General features: G+C 52.4%; 2 protein-coding genes and 1 long non-coding RNA gene across 3 annotated transcripts in view; 2 read left to right on the top strand and 1 right to left on the bottom strand.

The window, feature by feature from the left end:
• The first annotated feature begins 5,942 nt into the window (after nucleotides 1–5,942).
• Nucleotides 5,943–11,965, top strand: IQCD (IQ motif containing D). The gene is made up of 4 exons (XM_066331069.1): nucleotides 5,943–6,727; nucleotides 7,918–8,151; nucleotides 10,337–10,408; nucleotides 11,305–11,965. The coding sequence occupies exons 1-4, from the start codon at nucleotides 6,074–6,076 to the stop codon at nucleotides 11,581–11,583; spliced, it is 1,239 nt and encodes a 412-aa protein (XP_066187166.1). The 5' UTR covers nucleotides 5,943–6,073; the 3' UTR covers nucleotides 11,584–11,965.
• LOC136368706 (uncharacterized) lies at nucleotides 9,917–13,373 on the bottom strand. Its single transcript, XR_010744892.1, has 2 exons — nucleotides 13,281–13,373; nucleotides 9,917–10,076 (listed from the first exon to the last, which is right to left on the bottom strand). It is a non-coding gene; the product is annotated as an uncharacterized lncRNA (long non-coding RNA).
• A 214-nt stretch (nucleotides 13,374–13,587) lies between these two features.
• Nucleotides 13,588–27,115, top strand: part of OSBP2 (oxysterol binding protein 2) — a 95,430-nt gene continuing 81,902 nt past the window's right edge. The window contains 2 exon segments of the mRNA XM_066331118.1: nucleotides 13,588–13,934; nucleotides 21,306–21,383. Of these exon segments, the coding sequence (XP_066187215.1) occupies nucleotides 13,669–13,934; nucleotides 21,306–21,383 (344 nt within the window). The 5' untranslated portion in view covers nucleotides 13,588–13,668.

Here is a 27,115-nt window from a genome sequence, read left to right as displayed (position 1 = left end):
TGTTCACCAGATAAACTGAATGATCTTTAAGGTCCCTTCCAACCCAAACCATTCCAGGATTCATTGTGACAGCTGCTGGACAGGACAGACAGGGAGCACCTCTGGTCATACAGGCATCAGTGCCAGGCTGGTGTCCACCTACACCAGCTATCTTGGTGACTGAAACTAAGAGATGAATAAAAACGAAATGCCAAAAAGCAAACAATGTCAGAAGTTTTTAGAGAGGAGGCTGGAGTTTGTCACCTAGGGGTTGTCCATGCTGGCCACCCCTGGGGTTATCCTCGTGGGAAGATGCTGTGGGAAAAGGAGTGGTTTAGAAGCCAACAGCACCCACCCTGCACACTAAGAGGGCGGTTCCCAAGTGGTTCCTGGCACGCAGCAGCACCCAGGGCCATCGGGGGACGTGTGCCCCTCCTTGCCGTGGAAGCAGAGGGGCTGCAGGGCTCTAACAGAGCTCCTCTGTGTGGACCTTCGAGATCTCAGCCCCTCTGAGCCCCGCCGTGCTGGGAGGAGCCTGACACCCGTTTCTTCAGTCCCCAAGCTCGGTGCTGTCCTTCGTGCCAGCATTCCCATGGCAGCCAGGCCTGGCACACAGCAGCACCCCCGGGATGAACCCCCCAGGCCTGTCCCCCTTTCCCTCTCCTCGCCCCCTCCCCAGCCCCATGGCCTCGAAGCCTCTGGGGCTGCTGGGGCTGGATGTCCCCCCGGGCAGGCTGGGGGTGTTGGCACCCCCTGGGCCTGGCTCTGCAGGGGCTGGGTGTCCGTGCCGAATGAGCCCTGCGTGTTCCCAACCAGCAGGGACAGTGAGCAGCTGCCTTTTGCCTGGAAGATGGAGGTTGTGACTTGCTGCAGACTTGTGGAATGACAGAATCATTAAAGTTGGAAAAACCCTCTGAGAGTATCAAGTCCGACGATTCTCCCAGCACTGCCAAGGCCACCACTGACCAACGTCCCCAAGTGCCACATCCACATGGCTGTTAAATCCCTCCAGGGACGGGGACTCCCACTGCCCTGGGCAGCTGTGCCAGGGCCCAACCACTCTTTCAGTGAAGAAATTTTCCTAATATCCACCCTGAGCCTCCCCTGGCCCAGCCTGAGGCCGTTCCCTCTCCTCCTGTCCCTGTGCCCTGGGAGCAGAGCCCGACCCCCCCGGCTGTCCCCTCCTGGCAGGGAGTTGTGCAGAGCCACAAGGGCCCCCTGAGGCTCCTTTTCTCCAGGCTGAGCCCCTTTCCCAGCTCCCTCAGCCTCTCCTGGGGCTCCAGTCCCTTCCCCAGCTCCGTTCCCTGCCCTGGACATGCTCCAGCCCCTCCAGGTCTCTCTTGTCATAAAGGGCCCAGAACTGGAGACAGGATTTGAGGTTTGGTCTCAGCAGACAGATTAGGACCAAATTCACACACTCTGGTCTCAGTTCTCTGACAGCTCCAGGAACATTTTCCTGTGCCACAGCTGGGTCTGTCCCTCTGTACTACTGCTCCTGCCATCCAGCTCCAGCCTCGTGCCCTCAGAGCCAACCCAGCACCTCCAGCTCTCCCGTTTTCCCTGTTGTTCCCGTTTTCCCATTTCCCTTTAGCTCAGAGCTTTCACCAACCCCAGTACACTCATTCCTTCAGCAAACACTGCAGGGACTCCCCGGTTTCTCTGTGCCCTGTCTGGGCCTTCCTGGCAGGCTCTGGGGGCCAGGGAAGTGCAAACTCCTTCCCACCTGTTCAGGATATGGATGCTGTCATCCCACTGACAGCATGACACGGGTATGAGGGAACAGCAGCCAAAGTTGCAGGAGGGATGTGGTCAGGGATCAGTTGGCCCTGTGGAGTCCTCCAGGGCTTGGTGTGGTGCCAGAGCTCCATGTTCCCAGCAGAGCACAATGTAAGGCTGCAGCCAAAGGACCGAGGCAGGAGGAGACTGTCTCTCAAGTGACAGGCTGGGGTGCTGTTGCCTGCAGCAAGGCTTCATTGTGTGCTTCTGCTCTTTCACCATAATTTCACAATCAGTTCAAATCATACCCCTCTCTGATGTCCCTCCTCAGGTCCCACGCAGGGGTGGGTGGTAGCAGGAACAGGGAAATTATTTGGGCAGACCAGGCTGGGGTGGATCATGGTTTTCCAAGCAGATCGGCCAGCCAGCTCCCATGCTCTGAGCTGTGCTTCCCTTGGCTCAGAGGAGCAGGATTCAGCACCTGGAGAGGGGTTTGGGTGGTGGGTGAAGCCAGCTGAGCCAGAAAAGTCTCTGGCCTTCAGGTATCTGTGACAGGGTCCTGCTGTTGGAACACAGCTGGACTCACACTGTGGGGGACAGTGTGCTCAGGCTGTACCAGGAGCTCCCAGCTCTTCCTTCCCTGCTCGGACATGCCCCACATACTTTGGATTCTTGTGCACCTGTGGCTCAGGCAGTGATGCAATCTGGTGGGTTTGGGTGCAGAGAATTGTTTGAGGACATATCTGAGGCTTTTCTACATCCTGCATGAGGTGAGATTGACGCAGGTTCGGTGATGTTTCATCCACCTCCCAAACTGACCTGGTTTACTTCCTGGTTGAAGAGCTGCTGCTGTCTTGGAGCAGTGTGTGCAGCTGCAGGACGAGTCAGAGCTGCTCTGGACATGTGTCATCACCCCCATCTCCTCCTGCAAGATGGGAATGTCTGTAATTATCCAGGTCCAGGAGGGAGCAGCAGTGATCCACAGTCTTCCCTTCTTTAGAGGAGGTTTGCATGTGACCCACAGCTCCACCCTTTTCCTTCCTCTTTCCCTGGATGTCACAAGGACTTGCTGTCCCTTGCTGCAAGCAGGTTGTGCACACCAGGACACAAGGGACTCTGGTGACAGTCACTGGCCAGTTGATGCCATGTCCAGGTCATGGCTTACAGGATGTCCAAGTCTGCACTTCTTGGAGAGCAGTGGCACATTTCAAACAAAGCGATCGGGACACTCCTCCACTTTGGAAAGACATTCTTTTCATGATGGATTTCATTCCAAAATATCTGCAGGGCATGTGGCAGCATTTCAGGGTCCTCAGGGATCCCTTCTGGAATACTTGTCAAGAAAAGCAGCAGCTCTCCAAGTCTCAAGGGCTGTTCTCTGTTATGTGATGAGCTCTGTGAGGACACATCCAACTGACAGCACATCTCTCTGCAGCCTCTGCTGTGCTTTTGATTATAGTGCAGCCAGGAAATCACAGATCTTCTGGATTGAGATCCAGTGTGATCCCAGTTGCCAAATTAGAGCCTGAGAAGGTGTTCCTGGGCAGGTCAGTGCTTTCCCTGGAGGCTACACGACAGCCTGGCCCAGACTTGCAGTTCCAGCTGCCCTTTCTTCCCATAGCAGGCTGGGCATGTCCCAGCTTGGGGTGCACCCAAACCCAGACTCACGGTCACACTTAGTCCCATTCTTGATTTGAATCGGTCCTTTGGCTGAGCCACTCAGGGCAGGAGAGAACCCACACGGAGGTCACTGCTCCAGGTAATAAGCCTGGAGGAAAATGACGTGGGTGTGCTGGAGATGGTGAGACATTAATTTTGAAGAATAGAGGACTTTAGTTAAACTAGATATTGCTGAGGTAGACTTCCTTTTGCTAACTAGACATTGTTGAGGTAAACTTGCCTTTTTTTTAACATAAGCCGGATTTAAGGAACTGATAAATCAGGAGATCTGTCAACTTAATCAATAGACTCCAAGAACACAATGTGATCATAAATCAGATAGTCTCGAGAAAACAGGATCCAGGTGTCACCAACACTAAAAGGTTAAAAAGTCAAAGTGAGGAAGACCCATCTTACTTCATCGTTTTGAGACCCCACCCCATAAAAAGGACCACTGACCCATTTCAAAGAACAGACTACACATGCTTAATTGCTTTTTGGCTAATTACCATACAAAGCGGGGAATGGGATGGACCAGAGTCATGAATATGCATTTGTGTTTTGGGTATTGAACAGTCTTGTACATAAAAAAGACCCTGTGATCATCTGTAAATTGCGGTGTGTATTTGGGAGCTATCCCACACGCTGCCCGGCGTCGTAATAAACATACACTTTCTAACTTCAAACTGTTAGAGACTCTTTGTCCGTCATAGTTGGATATCGGTATTAGACCAATATCCATATTTTTTTAATAAATCAATGGTACCAGATATACCCAGGCAGGAAGGAGGGCCAAGTGTCCCCTCATCCATCCTCAGCAGTGCCACACCTGAAAGCCCAGCTCAACCTGGTGGTCGCACTACATCTCCCACCTCCAGCTCCTCATTTGCTTTGTGTAGGGAAGCAGTTGGGAATAGGTGAGCAGTGGGCACTGCAGATTTATTAATGGACTTGGCTGCTCCCTGCACAGAAATACAGGAGCTGCTCAGGCCGGGTAAGGCTGGGAGCCAGGACAAGGCTGCCCATGAGGCCACGGCCACTCCACCACTGTGCTGTGGCAGCTCTTGTGAGGGACAGAGCATCACTGTGAGCATGGCCTGGAATTCAGCGTTTTGCCATGTTTCCTGCTGGAAACCAAATCCTGCTCTCCCGAAGGCGTCCGTGTCACTGCCTGGGCAGAGGCTGAGGGCACGGTTGCACTCTAGTGTTCAAGGGCCATCATCTTTGCTGATGTCAGCTCACAGGTAACCAGTTAACTCAGCCTGTACAACATCAGCATCTTCATCAGCTGAGGTTCGTTATCACTTTTATGGCCCGTAAAATCAGTCTGGTTAACAGCGCCGCTTAAGGGAACTCTCCAGTGTTCTGTTTCCAAACAGCCCGCTCGGGGCTCCTGGACACCCACTGGGCTCACCCGCGCCTGGCAGGTGTGACCTCGGGGGGATAAAGTTTATTCTTCGAGTTACTTGTCGTGCTGTTACGAATCCAACTCTGAGCAGCCCAGAGAGAACGAGACCCCTCTTCCCCCTCACCCGTCACCGCCCCCGCGGGCGCCATGATGCAACCTGCCCCTGGCAGTGGCCGCCGCGGGACTTCTCATTGGACAGCAGCACTGCCAATCAATCCATAGGGGCGGGGCCAGCACCGCTGTCCCTTAACGGCTGGGAAGGCCCCGCCCCCTCGGGTCGCCTGGCAACGGGAGGTGCTGGCGGCGGGACCGGGGCCGGGATCGGGATCGGGACCGGGGCCGGGATCGGGATCGGGGCCGGGATCGGGATCGGGATCGGGATCGGGATCGGGATCGGGATCGGGATCGGGATCGGGATTGGAACTAAGTGCCGCTGCAGGGTGTGGAGGCTGCCTGGGGTCGGCAGCCCCCAGTAACCGACTCCTGAGACACCCCGTCCTACCCCCGGGATGCCCCAGGGCCGCTGGTCCCACAGACCTCCCTGGATCCTCCCGCACCGGCCCCCCAGCCACCCGCCCGCCCGTGGAGGTCCTCCCGAGCCAGAATCCCCCCGGACCTCTGAGTGTTACCCAGTCCCTGGGCCCTCCTGCTGTCCCAAACCCTCACCAAGGGGACCCTTCACTCCCTGGCGGCCCCCGCGCTACGGCTGTCCCCATCCCCTCCCTCTCTCCTCCTCCCGGCCCTGTCCCTGCCAGATCCCCTCTCCCACCTCCTCCCTCTGACAGGGACAGGCCTGGAAGGGTAGCGGTTTCCCGTAGCGTTTTCCCATTGGGAACCCTACCCTTCCCTCCAGGGTGGCCCCAGGGGTCTCCAAGTTCCTCTCCATAGCCCTGTGGGGACTGCAGAGCTGCAGTTTGTGCTGCTCTACCTCAGCAGCTACTCAGAAGCCGATGGGAGCTTCCTCCCCACCACCCTTCAAAGCCAGGAGTCCATCACCCCCTTCCCATGGGTGTTTGACAGCTGCTCTGGGGCGGAGACCAGCTCTAATCCACAAGCTCATGTCCTGACCCCCCTGCCCAGATTCAGAGAGAACTCCGGGATAATCTCAGACTCTCATGTTCTCCTAAATTACACTGTTTCTCTAAAGCTGTCGCCGTGTTTTCCTTTTAGAGAGAAAATCCAAGAAGGGAGATTTTGTGACAGGAACAGCACAGGGACCTTGATTTTCTTCCAGAGTCTCACCTTGTATAAGAGCTGCCGTGTCCTTTCTAGACCTCAAACCATCCAGGCCACTGGTGTTTAACTGAATCCATGGCAACAGGGGATCCAGCTGCACTCCAAGCATCCTCATTGGAGCAAAGAACCTTTGTGAAGGGCATAGCAGCTCCAGGGAGGGCAGGGATCCCATTAGGAGTCATGAAGGTGTTAGATCCACGCCAGTTAAAGCCTGATATCACGGAGACAGAAAGAATCCTAACTGTCTTGGATGAGACCATTGTCAAACTGGAGATCACCAGGTTGATCCCACGGGTTATTGGCTCCTTGGAGAGGTATGCTAGGATGCTGGGACCTGAGATCACAAGCAGCCTTCGGGAACATCAGAAGCTTTCAGTGGAAATACAGCACCTGCTTGCCAGCCCTGGAGATGAGGAGAGCAAGAGGGATGTGGAGCAACGCCTGAAATGTTCCCTGAGAAACATCCTGAGGCTCTTCCTGGCCAACCCTTTGCTTTACCATGGACTGAAATACAAAGTTCGGGTGAGAGAGTCGCCAGCTGATGTGTTTATCAAAGCCTTTATGGAGTTCCGGGATTTCATGCTCGAGAGGCTCCTGACCAGTCCTGATGAAGAGAAGGAAAAGATGCAATTCATGAAAGACATTTCCCTCCGGGTTGAGAAAAACACGGAAACGATCTCAGCTCTGCAGGAAGAGCTGGCAGTAGTCATCCAGACTCGAGATGAGGAGGTATGATCTTGTGTGAATGTGTTTTCCAACCAAGTGTTACTGGAACAAAACGTTGGTAACTATAAACAGATCTCTTTATTGCAGTTCCTAAAGAGCAAGTTCTGGAAATCCTTCCTAAACCAAATCTAAAACTTAAAAATAATATTTTCAGTGTAGAACATAATGAAAAATGCTTATTGCATGCTTGATTTTGTTTAAAATTCGAATTTGGCATGTTTTGAATCTGTTGTCACTGGCCAATTTAAACAACATAAGTCCCTGAGTTGCAGAGGAGTGGCAGGACAGGCACAAACTGCTGTGGTGGTATCCTGGCAGGGTGACAGTGCCAGCTGCTTCATTCCCTACTGCTGAAAGAATGAAAAATCATTACAGGCAGAGATTGCTCTGACTAAAATTCATTTTTAATATCTGCTCTGTCTTCACTCTTGCTTAAAACCAACATTTGTGTGACTCCCAACTCTAACAGCTGCCTTGGAGCATTTGTGATTAATCAGTGATTATACAAATTACATGAATCTTTAATTTTATCTGCAGCTGAGGTGCAGATAATTGACCAGGCACTTCCCAGGCACTTTTCCAGCCTGTGTGCCAAGCCCAGAGCTCCTGACAACAATCCTTTGTTTTCTACCTGTGCTTCTCTTTCTCCTCCCTGCAAGAGGGGTTGGCTGAGAAGGTGCTGACTGCTGGCAGAGGCAAGGGCCTGCTTTCCCCTTTCCCTCTGCTCCGTGGAGTTCTGGGAATCAAGACTTTTCTGTGCAATTTGGCAGCTTGTCCAGGACACGGTGAATAAATGTGTTTCACTGATCCCAGCTGGGGATTTCCCTCCCTGAGCTGTGTCCCCCAGACAGTCACTTGGAGCCTGATCCAGCCCTTGAGGGAGCCACGAGGCTACTCCAGGGAATCTGTTTTGGCTGCTCCTCAGGTGGCAGTGCCAGTGAGGCTTGGGATGGTTTGCTTGCTCTGTGCCTTTACTAACCCATTCCCAGAGGAGCCAAGGGAAAGTTTCCAAAGCTCCTGTGGAAATCTAACTCTTCCCTCAGCTGGCAGTAGCAGGTCCCTGGTGCTACTTGAGCCAGCTTCTGAGGGTCCTTTCTTGGATCTCGTCCACCTTTGCAATGTTTTTTCTTCTCCTGCCCACCTTATGCCTCAGGGGCATTTCCTAAAGACAGTCCTCTTGTTTTCTGGTCTAGCTTAACAGGAAGGACAAAATGATCGAAAACCTCAAAACCAGCATGGAAGATCTGGCCAAGGACTGCAAGGCTGAAATCCAACACATCATGGAGGAAGGGGAAAATCAGCAAAAAGAGGATGAGAAAGCCTCCAAGTACAAGTGTGCCAGGCTGAAACAGGAGATTCAGCTCCTGGGAGCACGGTTCAATGCACTGGTGCTGGAGCATCGAGCCTCAGAGCTGGTTCTCAGGAAGGTAAAGGGGAGGAGAGTTCTGGGACAGGAGGTTTAGGCCTGTTTGCAGAGCTGTCAGCTCCGGCTGCTGCCTGCTGCAAGGAGTTCCTTGGGCCCTGCTCGTTCCTGGCAGGATGCACATGGTGTTTGTCAGAGCACACCCGCCCTGTCCTCATGCTCTGGTGATTCCAGTGGAAAGCAGCCCTGCAGCGACAGCAGGGACAGAGCCTGTCACAGGTCCTGCTCCTGCCGCCTGCCTCGGCTCTGGGAACACCTTCACACTGTGCTGTGACACTGGGCAGAGCTCAGAGCAGCAAGGCTGGGGCAGGACAGGTGCGGGATGAGTGAGAAACCAGGGATCTGCTGTAGGGGGAGCAGAGCAAACGATATTGGCTTGGTAGAAGGCATCTTTTAGGGCTGATTTAGTGTTCAAGGTGATATAGGGCTGATGCTGAGGGCTCAGAAGGTCCTGCTCTGCCCATCTTGGCAGAACAGACAAGCCAAGGAGTCAGGCTGGGCTGAATGAGGGGGAAATGTGATTTCATAAAAGCATCTCAGAATAGTTTGGGTGGGAAGGTACTTTTAAGCCCATCAGTCCTACCACTGCCATGGGCAGGGACATCTTCCACCGTTCCAGGCTGCTCCAAGCCCTGTCCAGCCTGGCCTTGGGCACTGCCAGGGATCCAGGGGCAGCCACAGCTGCTCTGGGCACCCTGTGCCAGGGCCTGCCCACCCTGCCAGGGAACAATTCCTGCCCAATCTCCCACCCAGCCCTGCCCTCTGGCAGTGGGAAGCCATTCCCTGTGTCCTGTCCCTCCAGCCCTTGTCCCCAGTCCCTCTCCAGCTCTCCTGGAGCCCCTTTAGGCCCTGGCAGGGGCTCTGAGCTCTCCCTGGAGCCTTCTCCTCTCCAGGTGAGCACCCCCAGCTCTCCCAGCCTGGCTCCAGAGCAGAGGGGCTCCAGCCCTTGGAGCATCTCTATAGACTCTCTCCAGCAGCTCCAGATCCTTCCTGTGCTGGCCCCAGGGCTGGAGGCAGCTCTGCAGGTGGGGCAAAGGGGCAGAATCTCCCCCTCCCCTGCTGCCCACACTGGGGGCTCAGCCAGGGCATGGGGGGGTTCAGGGCTGGGGTAGGTCCAGCCCTCACCCAGCAGCACCCCAAAGTCCTTGTCCCCAGGCTGAGCAGATACAAAAGGAGGAATGAGACCAGCAGGCAGGCTCAGGCCCCTGTAGCAACAGCTCTGCCCTGAGCAGAACACACTGGAGACACAGAATTGAGAACTGGAAAAAAGGCATTTTCCTTCTCATTTTGCTCATCCTGAGTATTCTCTCCAAACTAGCACAGCCTCCCATGGGCAGGAAGCTCACATGGTGATGGGGCATCCGTCACTCTTGCTTTGGGTGGTGCAGCATGAAGGGCTGGACACTGACAAAACATCAAACTCAAGTTAGAGCTGCAGTACAACCCCCAAAATCTTTGGCAGAGTGGCTGTGTCAGGCAGTTTCTGCTGCAGTTCCTGCCACAGTAGGCTGCCTGTGGAGAGCTCAGCTTATTCCAGCACCCCAGCAGATGCATTTACTGACCACAGAGGCCTCCTTTCCTCAGCAAGTACAAGTTGTACTTGTGGTCTAAATAGCTCAGGTGGTACCTCGTGATGTCCTGGGAGCCCTTGGGACATCCTGGGGCAGTGCCACACAGGAAATGGAGCAGGAATGATTGCACAGAGCACACATCCAAAGCTGGAGGTAAACTGCCCCAGGTTGTACAGCAATACAGCCACTGCTAAACTGTTTTACAGCCAGAAAGATCTCTTTATTTTAAAAGGCACCAGCTTCTGAGTACTTTCTGTCCCACATTCATGTTTTGCAGTTCTCTCTTGCTTCAGTTTCAGGCTGCTTGCCTCAGTTTGTCAATGACTTGCCACATTCCATCAGACACGTTCATTTCCTCCTGCAGAAAGCAACTTCCAGGATCTGTTCAGCTCCCTAGGTCCATGCTGCAAACCAAATAAAGCCCTTTGGGAATGTCCCAGGAGAATCCTCAAACCAGGGCAAACCACAAATGTGTCAGCTGAGGAAAGCTTGTCCCAGAGAGGAGGTGAAACATTCAGATATAATGATGCTGTGGCTCAAAATTTCCCTATTTTCTCACTCAGGACACTTCTTACCAGGCCTCAGATGTCTGCAAGGATCTGATCTTTTGTGTTTCAGGAAAAGTGCAAAGCAGAAATGGAAATTCAGAAATGGGTCCAGAAATATGACATAGACATGACAGAAAAACAGGTATTGGCTTTAAGTGCTTTGCTCTGCCATGAAGTGATTTGCTCAGGTAGATTCCTGTCCAAAGGGGCACATGGCTCTTAACCAGGAGGCCACTGAAGTGAGAGGTAGTTCTGCATCCAGGTGAACTACAGGAAAGGGATCTTTGTCCTGCCTGTGTGTCCAGGAGTCCTCTGCTGCTTTGGCTTTAGGAAAAGTTACATCCCCTGCTAAATCCCACAGTGTCTGGGGGCAAATGGGTCTGTCTGGGATGTCCACCTGATGCCAGGAAACAAGGCTTTTAGTTTTGCTCCAATCCTCAATCCTCGTGGCCTTACCTGATGTCCAAAACCTGCTCCTGTTCCTGCTGATGTTCTGTGTGTTAAGAAACTCAACAGCTTGCCCCCAGTTGAGCCACAACAGGCTGAGGGCCACATCAGCACCCCCAAAACTTGCCTCTGGAAAGGCCCTGAGGGCTTTCCTGTTCTTGCAGTATTTTTGGGGTTGGATAAAAGCTGTTGGATTCCTTACAGAGCAAAATGCAGGGTGGGGCCTGAAAACTGCTGCTAATTGTAAGGAATGATCCCGTCAGATGTTTAATAATGGGATTATTTTGGTTTCCTGTCCGTGGAGAGGCAGGAGCCCCATGTTTGGGGCAGAATTTGTCAAGGCAGACCCACCCCCACACTGCTGGTTCTCCAAACCTTCCATTGTGGGAGCATTTTTCATAGGAGCATCAAGGGACCCACCATCTCATGAAACTCCCTGGGTACTGGGAACATGCCTTCCTTCTGAATCCCTTTGGAAAGGCTCCAGCCAGCTGAGGTTCCATGGCTTTGGGATGGATTTCAGGACCCTCACCTGGGGATGTGGGGAGGAGCTGCTGGAGCAGCTGTCCCTGATCCCTGCTGTCCTGCCAGGCCACATATGACGGGCTCCAGGCTGCCTACAATGACGAGAAGGACCAGTTGTCCCTGCTGATGGAGAAACACGCGCTGCTGCTCCAGGAGTACACCGAGATTGAGGAGGAGCGCAGGAGGCTCAAGGAGAAGGAGGAGGAAGCTGCACGGATAGAGGCCAGGAGGAACGATGCTGCCACCTGCATCCAGGCCTTCTGGAAAGGCTACTTGGTGCGGTCCGTCTACAAGTCAAAACTGAAGAAGGGCAAAGGCAAGGGCAGGGGCAAGGGCAAGAAATAAAGGCCCAGATCCCATTTCCCTCCCTGGCAAAGCTGCTGTGTCTGAGCTCTTCCAGATAAAAGCATTGAATTGTTAAGGTTGGAAAAGAGTTTTAAGATCATCAAGTCAAGCCAGTACCACCATGTTCACCAGTAATCCATATCCTCAAGTGCCACATTCACATGTTTTATGAATACTTTCAGGGCTGGTGTCTCTACCACTTCCCTTGGCAGTCTGTCCCAGGGCTTTAGGACCCTTTCCATGAAAACAAATTATGTTAATATTTAATATAAACATCCCCTGACACAACTTGAGGCCATTTCCCCTCATGTACCTCATAATACCTGTGGCAATGACATGACCTTATGTTTCTTATGTCATTTAACAGAATACAAGGAACCATATTTAGATTTAGTCTAAATCATTATTATTATGGAATTGAAGAAAGCACAATTCACAGAAAGACTCAAATAATACAGTTTACCAACTGGAATATTCCTGGTTAAACCACTTAACATTTTATGCTACCACTGCAGAATTTTGCCTGTTTTAGCCAATTTTAAAATCTTGTCACATCCTGCTTGTGTGGATTTGACAGCCCACTCCCGACTTTAGGGCCCTTCCTTGCAGCCTCCCTTCTCTTCTTTCAGGAGAGAGCAGTGGCACTGGTGAGGCTCCTCTCTCCTCAGACATGGCCAAGGAAGGTGTGTTCTCTTCTTGGCAGCCACAAGAGATACTGGCATCCATGAGACTTTGAGAAGTTGATACCCATGTGGATAGTTTGGGGTGTAGTTACATCGAGAAGGACATTTCCTGTCCAGATAGGCTTCAGTTCACAAACACCAACAGCCTCTAGGGAGACCTTAAAGCCCCTTCCAGTGCCTAAAGAGGGCCTTGGGAAAAGGGGACATGGCTTCCCAGTGCCAGAGGGCAGGGACTGATGGGATACTGGGAAGGAATTGTTCCCTGGCAGGGTGGGCAGCCCTGGCACAGGGTGCCCAGAGCAGCTGTGGCTGCCCCTGGATCCCTGGCAGTGCCCAAGGCCAGGCTGGACACTGGGGCTTGGAGCAGCCTGGGACAGTGGGAGGTGTCCCTGCCCATGGCAGGGGGTGGCACTGGATGGGATTAAAGTTTCCTTCCCACCCCAACCCATTCCATGGCTCTCTGAACAGCAGCCTTTGGAGTCCAAAGCACTCTCAGGTTGTTGCAGACCCGGGAGTGGCACCCCAGGCTGCCTCAGTGTCCCTATTGCTCCTGGCTGAAGGACTCTCCAGGGAAGAATCATTCACCCAGCTCCAGAGAGGCAGGAGCTCAGCCCAGAGCAGCGCATGGAGTGTCCTTCACTCTTGGAGCTGCCTAGCTCGGATCCTGAGGCTTGGAGCCCTGTGCCCCCTCTGGAGAATTCCCAGGGCTGGGGGAGCCTCTGGAGCCCCCGGCACGGCTGGGACAGTATGTGTAGGTGATGGGTGAGGATAATGGGATCAGGGGGATCAGAGGGGATCAGGCAGATGAGTGAGACGTGATCTGTGATGAGCGGGCTGAGAATGAATGGGAGAGGATAAAAGGGGAGGAAGGAAGAGGAAAGGGAAAAAGGGAAGAGAGAACAAGGAAGGGAAAAAAAAGGCTGGGAAGAGAAAGGGAAATGGAGAAAGGGAATAACCCTCGGCAGACGTGAGGACACCTGCCACAGGCCTCCACTCTGCCCTGTGAACACACACCTCCTCAGGCACAAAATCCAGGCCCGTGTGCTGCTGGAGGGAGCAGGGAAGCGAGACAGTAGGCTGGGGCTTCTCCTCCCAGGAGGGCAGGCAGCACCCAGGAGGAGATTTTTGCGGGAAGATTTATATGGAACAATTTTCAACCTGCCCCAGCCCCCGGCACGAAATGGCGGCGGGGGGTCAAAATGGCGGGGGAGGGGTGAGGGCGGGGGCGGTGTGCGCTGTTCCCGCCCCGCCGCCGGGGGGCGCCCGTCTCCCGTCCCCTCCCCTTCTCCCCCTCCCCTCCCGGCCCCGGCGGTCACGTGGCGGCGGCGCCGCCCCCGGTCGGTGCGGACGGGCCGGGGCCGCCCCGGGAGCGGCGGAGCCTCGGCCGGGCCCCGCGGGGTCTATGGGGAAGGCGGCCGCGCTCTGCGGCGGCGGCACCCGCGGGCTGGTCTCGCTCCTCAGCGCCGTCCCTTGCCTGGCCTGCCACGAGCTGCCGGCCATGAGCGCCGAGCCGGGCGGCCGCGGCGGCGGGGGCCCGGCGGGGGGAGCTCCCGCCGCCCCCCCGGGCTCCGACACCTACAAGGGGTGGCTCTTCAAGTGGACCAACTACCTGAAGGGCTACCAGCGGCGCTGGTTCGTGCTCAGCAATGGGCTGCTCAGCTACTACAGGTACTGGGGACCGGGCAGGGGGCGCCGGGAGCGGGGGACGGACCGCGGGAGCTGCGCTGTTGTACAGCGAAAAGCGCCTCGCATTGCTTAGTCTGGGCTTTTTTTCCTCTTCTAAAGCCAAACTCGGGTTTTGGTCCTGCGGGGCAGCGGGCTGATGGAACGCCCTGGATCTCCCATCCTTCTCTCTCTCTCTCCATCCCTCCGCTCCCGCTGCAGCAGCTCCGGCTGCCCAAATCAGAGCCTTCCTGCCGAGCCCCCCAAGCCCTCCTCCTTTAGCGTGTGACAGCTCCTGCCGTGCCCTGCCGAGCCCTGGCAGTCCTGCCCCCAGCAGTGCCGCTGGCTGCGGGCGCGGCGGTGGAAGGACGGCCGGGGATGCTGCGCTGGGAATGTCGCGCTTGGGAAGTGAGCGCAGGCTGGGGATGGAGGGAAGCTCCGGCAGCGATGGCGAGCCGTGCCTGGCTCCCTGCGCTGTCTGGCGCGGTGGGTTTGTGCAGACGGGCTGTGGGCTCAGCGTGTCAGACAGCCCCAGGCTGCGAGGCTGGATCCAGAGCGGTGTCATCTTTGTAGCTTCTCTTGTGCTGCTTGTCTCATTTGAGTGCTGAAAATACAAACGTGGATGCTGGTGTTTTTATCCTCCAGGAAGGTGACCGTGTGTATGGCAGAGGGATGGAACCAGAGGAGCTTTAAGTCCTTTCCCACCCAGACCATTCAGAGGTTCTGTGATTTGTATCATGTTTATTCTTGGCCCTCGGAACACAAGCGTTCTGTCGCCCTCAGTGTTGTGCAGCCCGTGTTGGTTGTACTTCAGGACACAGAAACAATCCTGGATATTAGAGATGGTTGGGCTTTATAAAATAGTAAGTCTTTAAAGCGCCAAACCCCCTGAGAGAGGAATTCTCTGTAAAGGTTATGCCAGAGCTGTTTTTCCTCTCAACATAAAGTTCATCAGCTGATTTCCTCTCAGCTCCAGTTGCTGACACATAGCCTGAAGCAGATTGCAGAGCTCCAGCTCCCTGTCAGATGTGAATATAAACTCTTCCAGCTCTAAGAGAGACCTGGGTCCCGGGGTTGGACCACTGCAGGTAACAGTGCAGAAGGTAAACGATGTGTTTATCTACTTGGAGTTGTTGAAAACCCTCAAAGAACTTAAGCCAAACTACCTAGCCCCCAAAAAATGTAATTACCTCTCAGTAATTCAGCTAATTTACTGTAATCCTTTCTGGAATGCCTTAACTCCTCTCAAAAAGGCTGTTGGAGTTTAACAGCCCACTTGTAACCATGTCAGAATATTATTTTTACATATTGATGCCAAGTCTGTCATGAGCGAACAAGTAGTTTTCTTCAACAATTATTTTAGATGGGAACAACCAGGTTTATTTTAAGACCATTTCATCTGTTTTAGGCTGAAACAACAAACAGAAACACCCAAGAAAATTATTCTGAGCAGCGTTTGAAGGAGTTGAAACTTTATGAAGCTTTCAGGCAGTGCAGACCCTCAGCAGCTGCTTGGGAAAAAGGATGCTGGTGGGTTTTGTGCTTCTTTTCATCACTGAGCTTGATGACAACTGAATTAATTTGGTTGTGAGTCAGGAATACAAAAATACAGTGCAGAACACGTGGTGAAATCTTTCTTAAGTGGAGAAAAGCCTCCATGATACTCTTTAAAACCAGCCCTCTGAAGTAGTGGCTGTGTCAGCTTGAATTGCTCATCTGGGAACGCTCCTGGGAGACAGTCTGGGGTAAAAACTGGCAGTTCTGTTTTGATATGAATTCTAGCTCCATGACAGGAGCCAGGCAGGTGTCAGGCTGCTGCCTGTTCACTGATAAAGAGCATATATCTATATTTGTCTATCTATATACATTCTATAGAGGTCTCTGACATTCTGAGAGTCACGGGTCTTGCTTTCTGCTGGCTCTTTGTGCTCATCCCAGCTCAGCAGGTCCATGCTAGAAGTCTCCTTCCCTGCCCTTGTGGGTGAGCTGCTGTGCTCTCCTGTTGTCACCTTTGTAGCTGCACAGCCCACCTGATTTAGCTTTGTAGGAACTTCGTTTTGCTTGTCTGCTAAAATCATCTAAACTGGGAAAGCTGCCCCGTGGTGCCCAAGCCGCCTCCTTGCGTGGATTGATTTCGTTCCAGGTTGAAGCTTTTTGTTCCATTTGGATTTCCTGCCCCTTGCTCTTTATCTTTAAACCCCAGCCTGTCACGTTGCCTGGGAGGATTTTGGTTTGCAGAGCTGAGCTGCTGAAATCCCGGGTGTCCCCTTGGTGTCCCTGGTGGTGCTGCTGTGTGGGTGGGTGCTGTGCCATCCCTCGGAGCTGTTCTGAGGGGTTTGCTCCAGCAGCCAAGTGTGCTGCTTGTTTGCTGCCCAGTTGGTTTCACAGGGACGGTTTGCTGAATTAAAGCTTCTAATTGCAGTATTTTTTCCCCAAATGGAACATTTAAAGCCTCCTGTAGCTTTGCTACATTGATGAAGACATCAAGTCCTGCTGCCAGGGAAACTTCATGTGCCTTTGCTTTGTATTCCCTGTTCCGAACCTGTGAAAAATAACGACTGCTGAGGAATTCTTGAGGAGTTCCTGTGCAGTACCGTCCTCTGGAGTGAAGTGTGTGGGTTTAGAAAGTTCCTAAATCCACAGCAATATGGTTGGACCATTTTACTTGCCCTTGATTGTTCCTCCTGGGTTGTTTTTGACCAAGTTTTTTGGCTGATTCAGTGATGCCGGCGTGGGAAGGCAGTTTGGGGATGCAGGACTAGTCTGCTTGACTTGCTAATGATCCAAACTCTCTCTCTGAACTCCTCTTGCAGGCTGCCACTCAGATTTATCATAATCTATAATTAGCGGCTCTGTATGGGAGAATCTAATCACCTTGAACAGATAAGTGTTTTCAAGGAGATTAGAGAGGATCTTCACGTGAGTATTAATTCATTGAAGATTGGCGTTGGCTCATGACACCATGGATGCTCCAAGAGTGTTGTGTTCTCCAGGCAGTTCCTTGACCTTTCTAAGAGCTCTGGGATGTGTTGACTCTTCTGTGGGATGGGCTGGAGCTGGGTACCTGTGGGTTGGGTGTCTGGACAGCCTTCAGCAGTGCTTTGTGTGGGCACGGGGTGTAATCATGACAGCAATGGCAGATGGAGAGAGGAAAACCATTGTTGGGAAGGGAAAGGCTTCTCCATCAAGCAGCATTAACTGCCCTCTTAAAGCAGTGATGAGTGCCTGGGGCACTTTAACTATCTTGCCTGGGTCATCCTGCAGCTCATTTCCTTGGAAAAGCCTTGTTTCACAGAGCAGCATTCTTCCCCAGCTCTGTTATCCAGCAGTTAACTCTTAGTTGGCATCTTAAGGACTCAAGCACAACTCAGAGGTTTTTTTTCCCCCTGTTTCTTGTGCTGTGACTCCACTGAAAGCTGAGGAGGGGAGTTCAGGAAGGAGTTTGAAAACCACTGCTGGTGGTAGAGATGTGGAGGATTGAGGGAGCCTGGGAGGGACCTCTGGGAGCCTCTGATGCAAGTGTTCCCCCAGCACTGCCCAGGCCACCACTGCCCCATGTCCCCAAGTGCCACATCTACACCCCTCCAGAGATGGGGACTCCCACTGCCCTCGGCAGCTCTGCCATCCTGACCACCCTCTCAGTTAAGAAATTTTCCCAATATCCAACCTGAACTTCCCCTGGCACAACTTGAGGCCATTCCCTTTCCTCCTGTCCCTGTTCCCTGGCAGCAGAGCCTGACCCCTGGGCTGTCCCCTCCTGTCAAGGAGTTGTGCAGAGCCACAAGATCTCCCCTGAGCCCTTCCAGCTCCCTCAGTCGCTCCTCATCACACTTGTGCTCCAGCCCCTGAAACCTCCAAGGGAAGGTGTGAGCTTGCAGAGCCTCTCCAGGCTCCTCTTCCAGTGTTGGACCACCCTTGGAGGGGAAATCTTTTCCTTACACTTAGCTCGTACATTATAGAATGAGGCAACATGCTCTCCTGGAATGATTTTTGTGACACCCTGGCCCTCTGCAGACAAACCCTGGAGTGTTTGTCTCTCTTTGGGTGCTGGAGCGTGCAGGTTTCCAGGGCAGCTCTGCAGCTCCTGGTGACTTTGAGCTACTTGTTTTTAAACAGTGATGAATAATTGGTGTTCCCAGTCAGCTTGTTTTCCCATGGCACTCTCTGGATCCATATGGTGCTTTGCTGTTCCTCCTTGTTATTTGCCCATTCTGGAGGCAGCTCCTCACTGTGATTTGTCCCTAGGGACATGGTGCTGCCACAGCTCCGTGGGGACACTGCATGTCCATGTGACATTTTGAGGGGTGCCGTGGGGTGGGGGGAATGATGCTCTTTAGGCTGCTGGTTCCAGGCTGGATTGCTCTGTTCCCACTTTAGTGCTGTGGAGGAGGTTGGGCTTGCTTGAGTCCAAACAGCAACTGCTACTGACTCTGCAGGAGGGTGTGAGACACGGATCTTATCCTTAAGGATGGTCCCATCATGGCTTGGTTATTAGTGCTGGGTGAGGGGATTGCCTTGTTCTATTTGCTGGTTGCAAACAGTGACAAGAGCCATGAACTGTCTTTCTGCTTTAATTCTATCCATATTGTCTTCATTTGGCTAGATGGGATTGATGTCATCCCTCACCCCATCCCTGCAGTGTTCCAGGCCAAGCTGGACAGGGCTTGGAGCAGCTTGATCTTGTGGAAGGTGTCTCTGTCCATGGTGGGGGAGTGGAATCTTTAAGGTCCCTTCCCACCCAAACCATTCCATGATTCTATACTGGCCAAATACTCAATTTGATGTAACTGTAGAAGAAATAACTGGTTTGTCCTGTGCAGAGCTAAACTTGGAGGGAGCAGAGCTCTCTGGATTTGTGTGGAAGCACAGCAGCCTGTGCTGCCGTCTCGATATTGGTCACATGAGGATCCCTCAGGTAGCTTGGCTCACATGGCAGTTTTCACTCCTGGAGCTGTTTGCAGGTGTGGAGAGTGTTTATGGGCTCAGCTGCCTGGGTCCTTACCTGAGTGAGGTGCCTGTTACCCCTGTCTGGTGTCCTCTGGTCCAGCTTCCATTGCTGGAACACACGCTGGTGTAGGTCTGCTTTGCTGTCCCAGGCAAGGGCAGGGGGCCACTGTCCAGCCCTGCATCTCTCCCACACACAGTGCTGGAGCTCCCTCAGCTCTGCTGGAGTGGGACAGTAGGGGCTGTGCTGACCTTTGGGAGCAGAGGTTGGTGTGGACTGGCTCCTGCTGCAGAGCATCCACGGCTGTGCTCGCCCCTGGAAAAGCCTTGGCAGCCCTTGGTCCGTCTGCTGTCCTTTGCCTGCAGAGGTGACTGGCATCGCCTGCCTCTTCCTGCAGCTCCCTTGCCCGTCTTTTTCTAGGGAAATATGTATTCAGCTCTGACTTGGCTTGCTCCAATTACAGGTTTAAGTTGGTGCTTGTATGGCCTGTCATCCTCTGTAACCCACAGTGACTCACTGGGGAAGGAGCTGATCCTTCTTGTCAGGAGTATTGTGAGGAACCTGCTGTGCTTTTCCTCACAGTGTCCCTTGTATCCTGTGTTTTTTCCCCTGAAAAGGAGTTTCCAATCAGTGCAAAGTGCTCTGAACTCACCTCTGAACGACGATGGCGTTCATTATCTGTAGGTTGAGTTATGCTGCAGCAGGTCAAACTGCTGAGCTTCTCTGTATTTCATGCTTGTGTATCAGTTGCTGTAGCTGGGTAACTCAGCCTGGTAATTTTAGGTCCCTGAAGTGTTATCAGTGATATCAGAGCCCTCTGTTCCCTGTAGGTCTGTTCAGCTGATGGCCAACAGCTCAGGTTGTCACCCTGAAATGTGAGTTGTCCCAGCCTGCTGTTAGGAGGGCAGGCAGCGTCCTGGAGATTTATCCCTAAATAAGATAGTGCTCCCAAACCTGAGCTAACTGGAGGTGTTAAATATCCCTTCAGGTCTTCATTATACTGTTCAATTATTGTAGCAGTTCCTACAGCACCGTGTCGGGGATCTTTCTACGCTTTGCATCAGGCTTTGTTTGGTTTCGATCAAAAAGCTTGTTTAATAATTAATGACATAATATTCTCTGCAGGCTGGGCAGGCAGAGCTGAAGCTGGAGGAAAACAGAGCTGGATGTGTGTGTGGTGCCGGGGCAGTGGCTGCTGACTCACAGCCGTGTGTGCAGAGCCTCGGGCTGCAAACGGATCAACGGCTGGAATTAAACATGCAGATGGGAAGCGTGGGACTGCGTGTTCGTGGAGCTCTGCGATGAAAGCAGAACAAATGGGAGCAAATCTCCTCTTTGGTCCCCTTCCAGACACTTGGGATTCGCTTCCTCCTCTGCAAGGCAGGGCTCCTGGCAGGGCTGTTTTGTACCTGGCCTGTGCTGTCCCCAGGTGATGCTGCTCCTCGCTGTGAGCATCGCTCTGGGGTTGGAGCTGCTCACAGGTTACATGTTGTGACACGGGCACTGATGGAGCTGGTGCTGTGTCAGCACTGTTGACAGTGGCCAAACCCGTTGTCACTTGTGTTTTCCCTGCCCTTCCTTTCACACTAGGCTGTGTTAGTATCTACTTTCCTGGCTTTTTTTTTTATCTACCGCTTCAAGGGTATTTCTGCTTTGAATCACGACTGGATAGATATATGTCCCTGCAGTGACTCAGGGGGAGGTGCTTCACTCCCTAAAAATAGTCTTAATTCTCCAAATCTTTCTGGATGAGAACACTGTCTGGGCACGCGTGGCTGTTTAAAGCAGCTTCTGCAATGCATTTGGGGGAAAATATGGTGAAGTGGGAGTCAGTGCCTTTCTCTTTCCCTTCTTTAACACAAAGCAGTGATTCTTAATCTGTTGTTAATAGCTAGAGCAGGTTTCTTCTAGGAACTTTATTAGAAACAGAGCAGGAAAATGTTGTTCTTGGGGCCTGCTGGTTGTATATTGCTATTGTGAGTAAGATCTTCTCACTTCAGGCTGGTTGGTTGGACAGACACCTAAACTCTGAGGCTGAGTGGGCTCTCAAAGAACAGTGAACTCTCCTTCCTGTGGCGCAGCCATGGATGTGACAGCAGGGCTGGGTAGCCTGGATGGGAACACAGCTCCTTTGGGGAGTCACTTGGCCTCCTGGTGCTGGTGATGTTCAGGTCCCTGGCTTAGCTCCCTCAGGGATGCTCACACAGACGTGGGATTGTGTGTGCTGTGTTCCAGCCGCGCCGTGTTGCTGTTCCCAGCTGACTTGGTGCTTTGTGCCTGTCACTCACCCCAGCACAGAATTAGAGTATTTGTCACAGCAGCAAATATCCATGGCAACTAATTCCCTAGCTCTGGAAATCTTCACGATTTTTGAAGTTTCTCTCTTTTCCTGTGAAATGCACAGGGGTGGTTCCACAAACTTTTTTTTTCAGGTCTTCTGCAACTGTCAGGAGTGGTCGCTCTTCTTGGAAGCGCTTGAAAAATACAGCGGTCCCAGTTCGGAAGATGGGGTGAGTTTGGGTGGATTTGGCTGGAGCATGGACATGGGTGACTGGGATGTGCACTGGGATACAGACATGCCCCTCCTCCCCAGGACTGTGCTGGAGTGGAGTCCACAAGATTAAAGCAGCAGACTTTTGTCTTCGAGATGTGGAGATGCTGTGCAGCATGTGGGGGTGGCAGCACAGCTCGTGAGGTGTCAATGAAGTTGCATCAGGGAGGTTTAGGTTGGATTTTAGGAAAAGCTTCTCCCCCCAGAGGGTGCTGGGCACTGCCCAGGCTCCCCAGGGAATGGGCACGGCCCCGAGGCTGCCAGAGCTCCAGGAGCCTTTGGCCAGCGCTGCCAGGGGTGCCCAGGGTGGGATTGTTGGGGCTCTGGGCAGGGACAGGAGCCAGGCTGGATGATCCCTGTGGGTGCCTTCCAGCTCAGGAGATTCCATGATTCTGTGTTAAATTTCAGCCTTTGGTTTGAAGCCTTTTCTGAAGGGCTCAGTCTGGGAGCACTTGGATGGTGCCTGGTATTGGAGTTGTGTTCTCCAGCAGCCCCATTTGTTCTTGGAGGACTGAGACCTTCCATCTTTTCTGTTTCCAAGCATGCACGTTCCTGTGACTGATGCTGGATGCTGTTTATCCACTGTTTATTATTCCCAAATTGCTGCTGCAGTGTTTCCCAGCAGGGTTTGTGGAGCAGAAGGCACTGCAGGTTTATAGTGTGTGGTCAGGTGGAACTCCTCCATGGCTTTATTTTATCTCAGCAGAGTTTTCTATTCCTTGTCAACTGGGTCGCTGTGGTCTGTGCTGGGGAGAGTCTGCTTGAGGCTCCCTGGCTTTGCATCTCTGCTGGGATGGAATTTTTATAAGCAGGAGGAAGAGACTGCTCAAGCTAAAAGTCATTTTGTAATGGTACAAAGGTGACAACCATCTTAATACTGCATAATTTATATTTGGCACACATACCACACTATCAGCTCCCACTTGGAATTGTACACAACATGCAGGACTCCCTTTGGGAGCTGGGATGATGGTGGTGCTCTGGTTAGCTGTATCCTCTCAGACATTGATTAGGAGGACACATAATTTGATTGGTTTTGGGTAGCTGTGATAAGATCACAGTTCATTAGTTGCAGTATTTGCTGTGTAATGTGGTTATTAACGGGTGAGTGCCCTCGCTGCCGGGCTGTGGGTGGTGCCAAGTGGAGCAGAGAGGTCACAGGTCTGGATTTCAGAGGGACCATGACAGGCTGGAGCAACAGGGTGGTGGGAACCCTGTGATGTTCAGCAGAGACAAACACAGCCCTGCCCTGGGGTCGCTGCTTTGTAGAGGAGCCCCTGGGGACAAGAAGGTGACCAGGAGTGACCAGAGGTCAGTGGTGCCTTTGGCTGTGTTAGCAGAAGTGTGGTGGGAGCGGGCTCAGCAGAGGAGTGCCCTGGGGTGCACTGTCTGAGCCATCAGTGTGGTTTGGGGCCTGCCAGGATGAGGCTGGAGCAGAGGAGACAGGGAGACCCACAGCTCCATGGTGCAGGGTGTGAGGGAGAGGGCAGAGCCTGGTTCTACTCGTGGCAGGGTGAGCACAGGGCTGGGAGAGCACATGGGAAACCCTCCATGGACACATGGAAGTGTGTTGACTGGGGAGTGAGGACTGAACACTGGGATGGGGATCTGGAGAGGTGCAGGGAGTTCATGGCTGTTCCAGCTGTGGATGGGCAGGGTCCTGAGTGACCTTGTCTGGATGCAGATGCTCAGAGCAGGAGAATGGACCTGAGGCCTCCTCGAGTGCCTTCCAGACACATTTCGTGGACCATTCTATTTCTGATTATTTCTGACACTTTTGGTGAGTTTGCCTTCAGCTCTCTGGATGCTAATAGGGGATGAGGAAAAGCCTTGTCCTGTCAGTGCCAGGGGAGCCCTGGTGATTTCTGTGTCTGAACTCTTCAGGCTGTTTCACAGACCATCCTCCACTTCCATGGCACTCTGAATTGAGGGAGCAGCTGCCTGACACTGGGACAGCCTGAGGATTGGCAAGGCAAATTTATGGGATTAAGCTCTGCTTTACTCCTCGATCAGGCTTTTATCTGTTAAAGCTTATAATAAAGAAAAGTGTTTTGCTGGAACACTGGGAGAAGCAAAGAGTCAGTGATGTTTCTGATCCTTTTAGGAGTAGGATTGGCTTAGGAGCTGATGGACAGGAACTTTCCTATTTTTTTGCCTGTGCAGTCTCTGGGATGTCCCAGCTGGGTGCTGCTCTGGAACTGTTTTCCCAGGAACCTGCATTTTTTTGTGGATAAACATTGAGTATGCGCTGGGTGAAGCATCTGCCTCTTCCTCTCTGTTCCCTTCCTTTTCACCACAAAGAAAGAAGTAAAAATTTCTGCTTCAAAGTGGAAAAACCGATGGATGCAAACTTCTTGGAAATTTGATTTTAAATTTGGAAGTTGACTTGTAGAGGTCTGGAAATTTCTGCTTTGTTGCTCTGTAGCAAGTCCATTTTCCCCTCCTTACAGTTGCAGACATCCAGCCTGGAATTGTCACTTGTAAGTACCTTGAGCGGCTGCAGCTCTGTATCCCAGCACAGATAAGGTCTGTAATTACTGGATTGGATTGAGTTCTGCTGCACAACTGCAGCTCTAAGGTGCCTTTGGAGTGCAGGAATGAAACCTCTGGCTGCGCACAGCTGATATTCCCCATTTTTGCAATGTTGTAGGTTAATTTAAGCACCGAGCACACGCTGTGAGGGCAGGATTGATCCCATCAGGATTTGTACAATTGATTTCCAAGTGCACAATAGCTGAACAGGGTTAATGGTTGTGAGAATCACATTCTGCAGGCAGTGGAGACGGAGAGCTTTACGGAGGAATCCCTGTGGATGCTGCAGGGAGGCAGTGACGCATTTGTAGGAAGCACTGGGATCATGGCAGGGAGCTTCTCTCTGTCATGAGGCTGCAGTGCCAGGCCTGGGGTGTCACAGAGTCAGGCTGGGGGGGAACAAAATCTTTATCATAGAATCGTGGAATGGTCTGGGGTGGAAGGGACCTTAAAATCCATCCAGTCCCCACCCCTGCCCTGGGCAGGGACACCTTCCACTATCCCAGGCTATTCCAAGACCCATCCAACCTGGCCTTGGACATTCCCAGGGATCCAAGGGCAGCCACAGCTTCTCTGGGCACCCTGTGCCCACCCTCACAGGGTGGAATTTCTTCACACCATCCTGTCTAACCCTGCCCTCCAGCAGTGGGACGCCATTCCCTCTGTCCTGTCCCTCCAGGCCTGTGTCCCAAGCTCCTCTGCAGATCTTTTGAAGCCTCTTTAGGCACTGGAAGGGGCTCTGAGGTCTCCCTGGAGTCTTCTCTCCTTCAGGCTGAACAATCCTAATTCTTTCAGCTTTAATGTAGTGAGGTTAATGTTGGCAATTTGGTCCAAAGTGTTTCCATGAGGTTTTACAATGTCCATAGTTTTAGGAAGGATGAATTTTTAAAGTAGCTAAAACACCAATATTAAGTCAGGCATTACCCTGAAGTGAGGCATCCTCATGGGTACAGAGGGAATTAGAGTTTTGCTTGACATCCTCCAAATATTTCTGCAGTTTTTCATTTGCCTTGTAAAGAAATAAGTAGTGAGCCCTTTGTTCCACGGGGCAGGTACAGAAACTACACTATTTTCATTAGATGTAGCTTTAATTTCCATGTTCAAAATATGTCATTGCCATTCTACCATATAACAGACCATTATACATTGGTCTGTAAATACCAAAACAGACCATTATATATAGGTGTGGTCTAAGTTTACAGACTGCTGGTTTGATGTAAACCCAGCAGAGGTGCTTGAAATCCCTGTGGGGGATTAGTGCAGTCCTGTGATGGCAGTTTGTGGGGACACATCCTGCTGCTCCACCTTTATCCCTTAACACAACCTCACGGGAAGTGTTTGTGCCGTGCCAGGTCGCTATAAAAAGAATCTGCTCCCATGTGCAAGTGTTGGAGTCGAAACAGCTTAGCTTCAGTGAGTCTGGATGTGATGTGATCCTGCTCCCTCACTTGGGAAAAGGGCATTGTGCTGCTTTTCACTGCTCCGTGCTCCTTAATATCCTAGAGGCATGCAATATCCACAGGGATCATCGAAGTCCAGCTCCTGGAACATGTTCCTGTGGGAGAATTCCCTACGGTGGCCTGGCTTCTGTCCCCTCTTACACCACTTCTTAAATTCTCTGATAACATAAAAATAGATACAAAATTGAAGGTTTAAACCTGTTTTTCTTCTTGCAGAAGATTAAAGAAATAAAAATGGGTAGAGAAGGTGAAAAAAGGTTTTCAAGTAGTTTGGTGGGTCCTTGGAAGAAAGAAGGAGGATGGTCACAGCTTTATTTGTCCCCGGCATAGAGTCCTGCTTGGGAAAGCAGCTGAGCACTGGGCTGTGTTCCTCTGCAGCTCAGCTGACCTCTTCCTTCTCTCTTGGGACACTTCCCATGTTCTCGCTCATGTGCTTTGGGCTCCTTTGCTGGAATCCTTCCAGCTGCTGAACCTGCCGGAGTGAGACCCTCAGGGCTGAGGGTCCTGCTGGAGAGATGGGTCATGAGCCACTTCTTGGAGCCATTCAAGGAGCACGTGGATGCAGAGAGAGGCTTCTAGGCCAACCTTGGCCTTTGATCTGTTCAAAAATTTGTATAAAGAGGTGCTCTTCACCGCATGGGAGTTTAAAATTGGAGAGCAACATTCATCTCGCTGCTGTTGGCTGGAGGAGATGAAAAGCTCTGGAGAGCTGGATTGCTTGTGGTGCTGGCTGCACTTGTATTTGTTGTCTCACACCTCACTGGGAGTGTGGATCACTGCACGGATCCTGCTGGGACATGTGGCAGACGTCTCTCTGCTTCTCCCATTTTCCCTGTTTTCCTGCACTGGCAGAGCACCCAGCCTGTGTGTGGTACCTCTCTGCTTCCTTCCTCAGGTGGAATTTGTCCTGGAGAGCAGCCAGAATCCTGCATTCTGTCCCAGCAGTCTGGTTTTGCAGTTGTTGGAGAGGCAGGGCAGGAGGTGTTCTGTGGAAGGGAGCACTGGATGCAGCTCCTACGGAAATGAAAGATGCTGAGGGCTAAAAATAAACCATTCTCAGTCCTGTCCCTGTGATAGGAACTGCTGGACACGAGCTCTTGGGGACAGAGGCTTTTAATGTCCTCTGTGAAGCACCAGGGCCTGGGCTGCAGTGGGATTTTGGGACCTCCTGGCACAATCCTGTTTCTTCCTGGGAGCCTGAGCGGCTGAGGGAGTCGTGGAGTTGTCTGGCCAAGCAACGTGTAAAATTGGGATTTTTCTCATGAAAAAACAACAGCTAAAGGGGCTCCAAAAGAGCTGGAGAGGGAGTTCACACAAGGGCCTGGAGTGACAGGACAAGGGGGAATGGCTTAAAGCTGAAAGAGGGTAGATCTAGATTGGATATTAAAAGGAAGTTTTTCCCTGGGAGGGTGGGGAGGCCCTGGCACAGGGTGCCTAGAGAAACTGTGGATGCCCCTGGATCCCTGGAAGTGTTCCAGACCCGGTTAGACAGGGCTTGGAGCACCCTGAGATAGTGAAAGATGACCCTGTCCATGGCAGGGCTGGAACTGGATGAGTTTTAAGGTCCCTTCCAACCCATTCCATTGGGATTCTCTGGGTTGCTTGTTTGCCTTTGTGTGTACAGCAGGCTGCTGTGGGAGCCCCTTGGATTCCCAGGGGGTTGCTGGAATGGGAAGGAGTGACATTAGATAAGGTGCTG

This window comes from Sylvia atricapilla, chromosome 17 (assembly GCF_009819655.1).
Source record: "Sylvia atricapilla isolate bSylAtr1 chromosome 17, bSylAtr1.pri, whole genome shotgun sequence".
Classification (NCBI taxonomy): Eukaryota; Metazoa; Chordata; class Aves; order Passeriformes; family Sylviidae; genus Sylvia; species Sylvia atricapilla.
Note: the sequence above shows the minus strand (reverse complement) of the source record. Positions and strands in the feature narration are given on the sequence as shown.

Bases quoted from the DNA above. Each gene is read 5' to 3' on its own strand.
- IQCD (XM_066331069.1), top strand. From the start codon at position 6,074: ATGGCAACAGGGGATCCAGCTGCACTCCAAGCATCCTCATTGGAGCAA. The intron at 6,728-7,917 runs GTATGATCTTGT...TTTCTGGTCTAG, and splicing joins TCCAGACTCGAGATGAGGAG to CTTAACAGGAAGGACAAAAT. The intron at 8,152-10,336 runs GTAAAGGGGAGG...TTTGTGTTTCAG, and splicing joins CAGAGCTGGTTCTCAGGAAG to GAAAAGTGCAAAGCAGAAAT.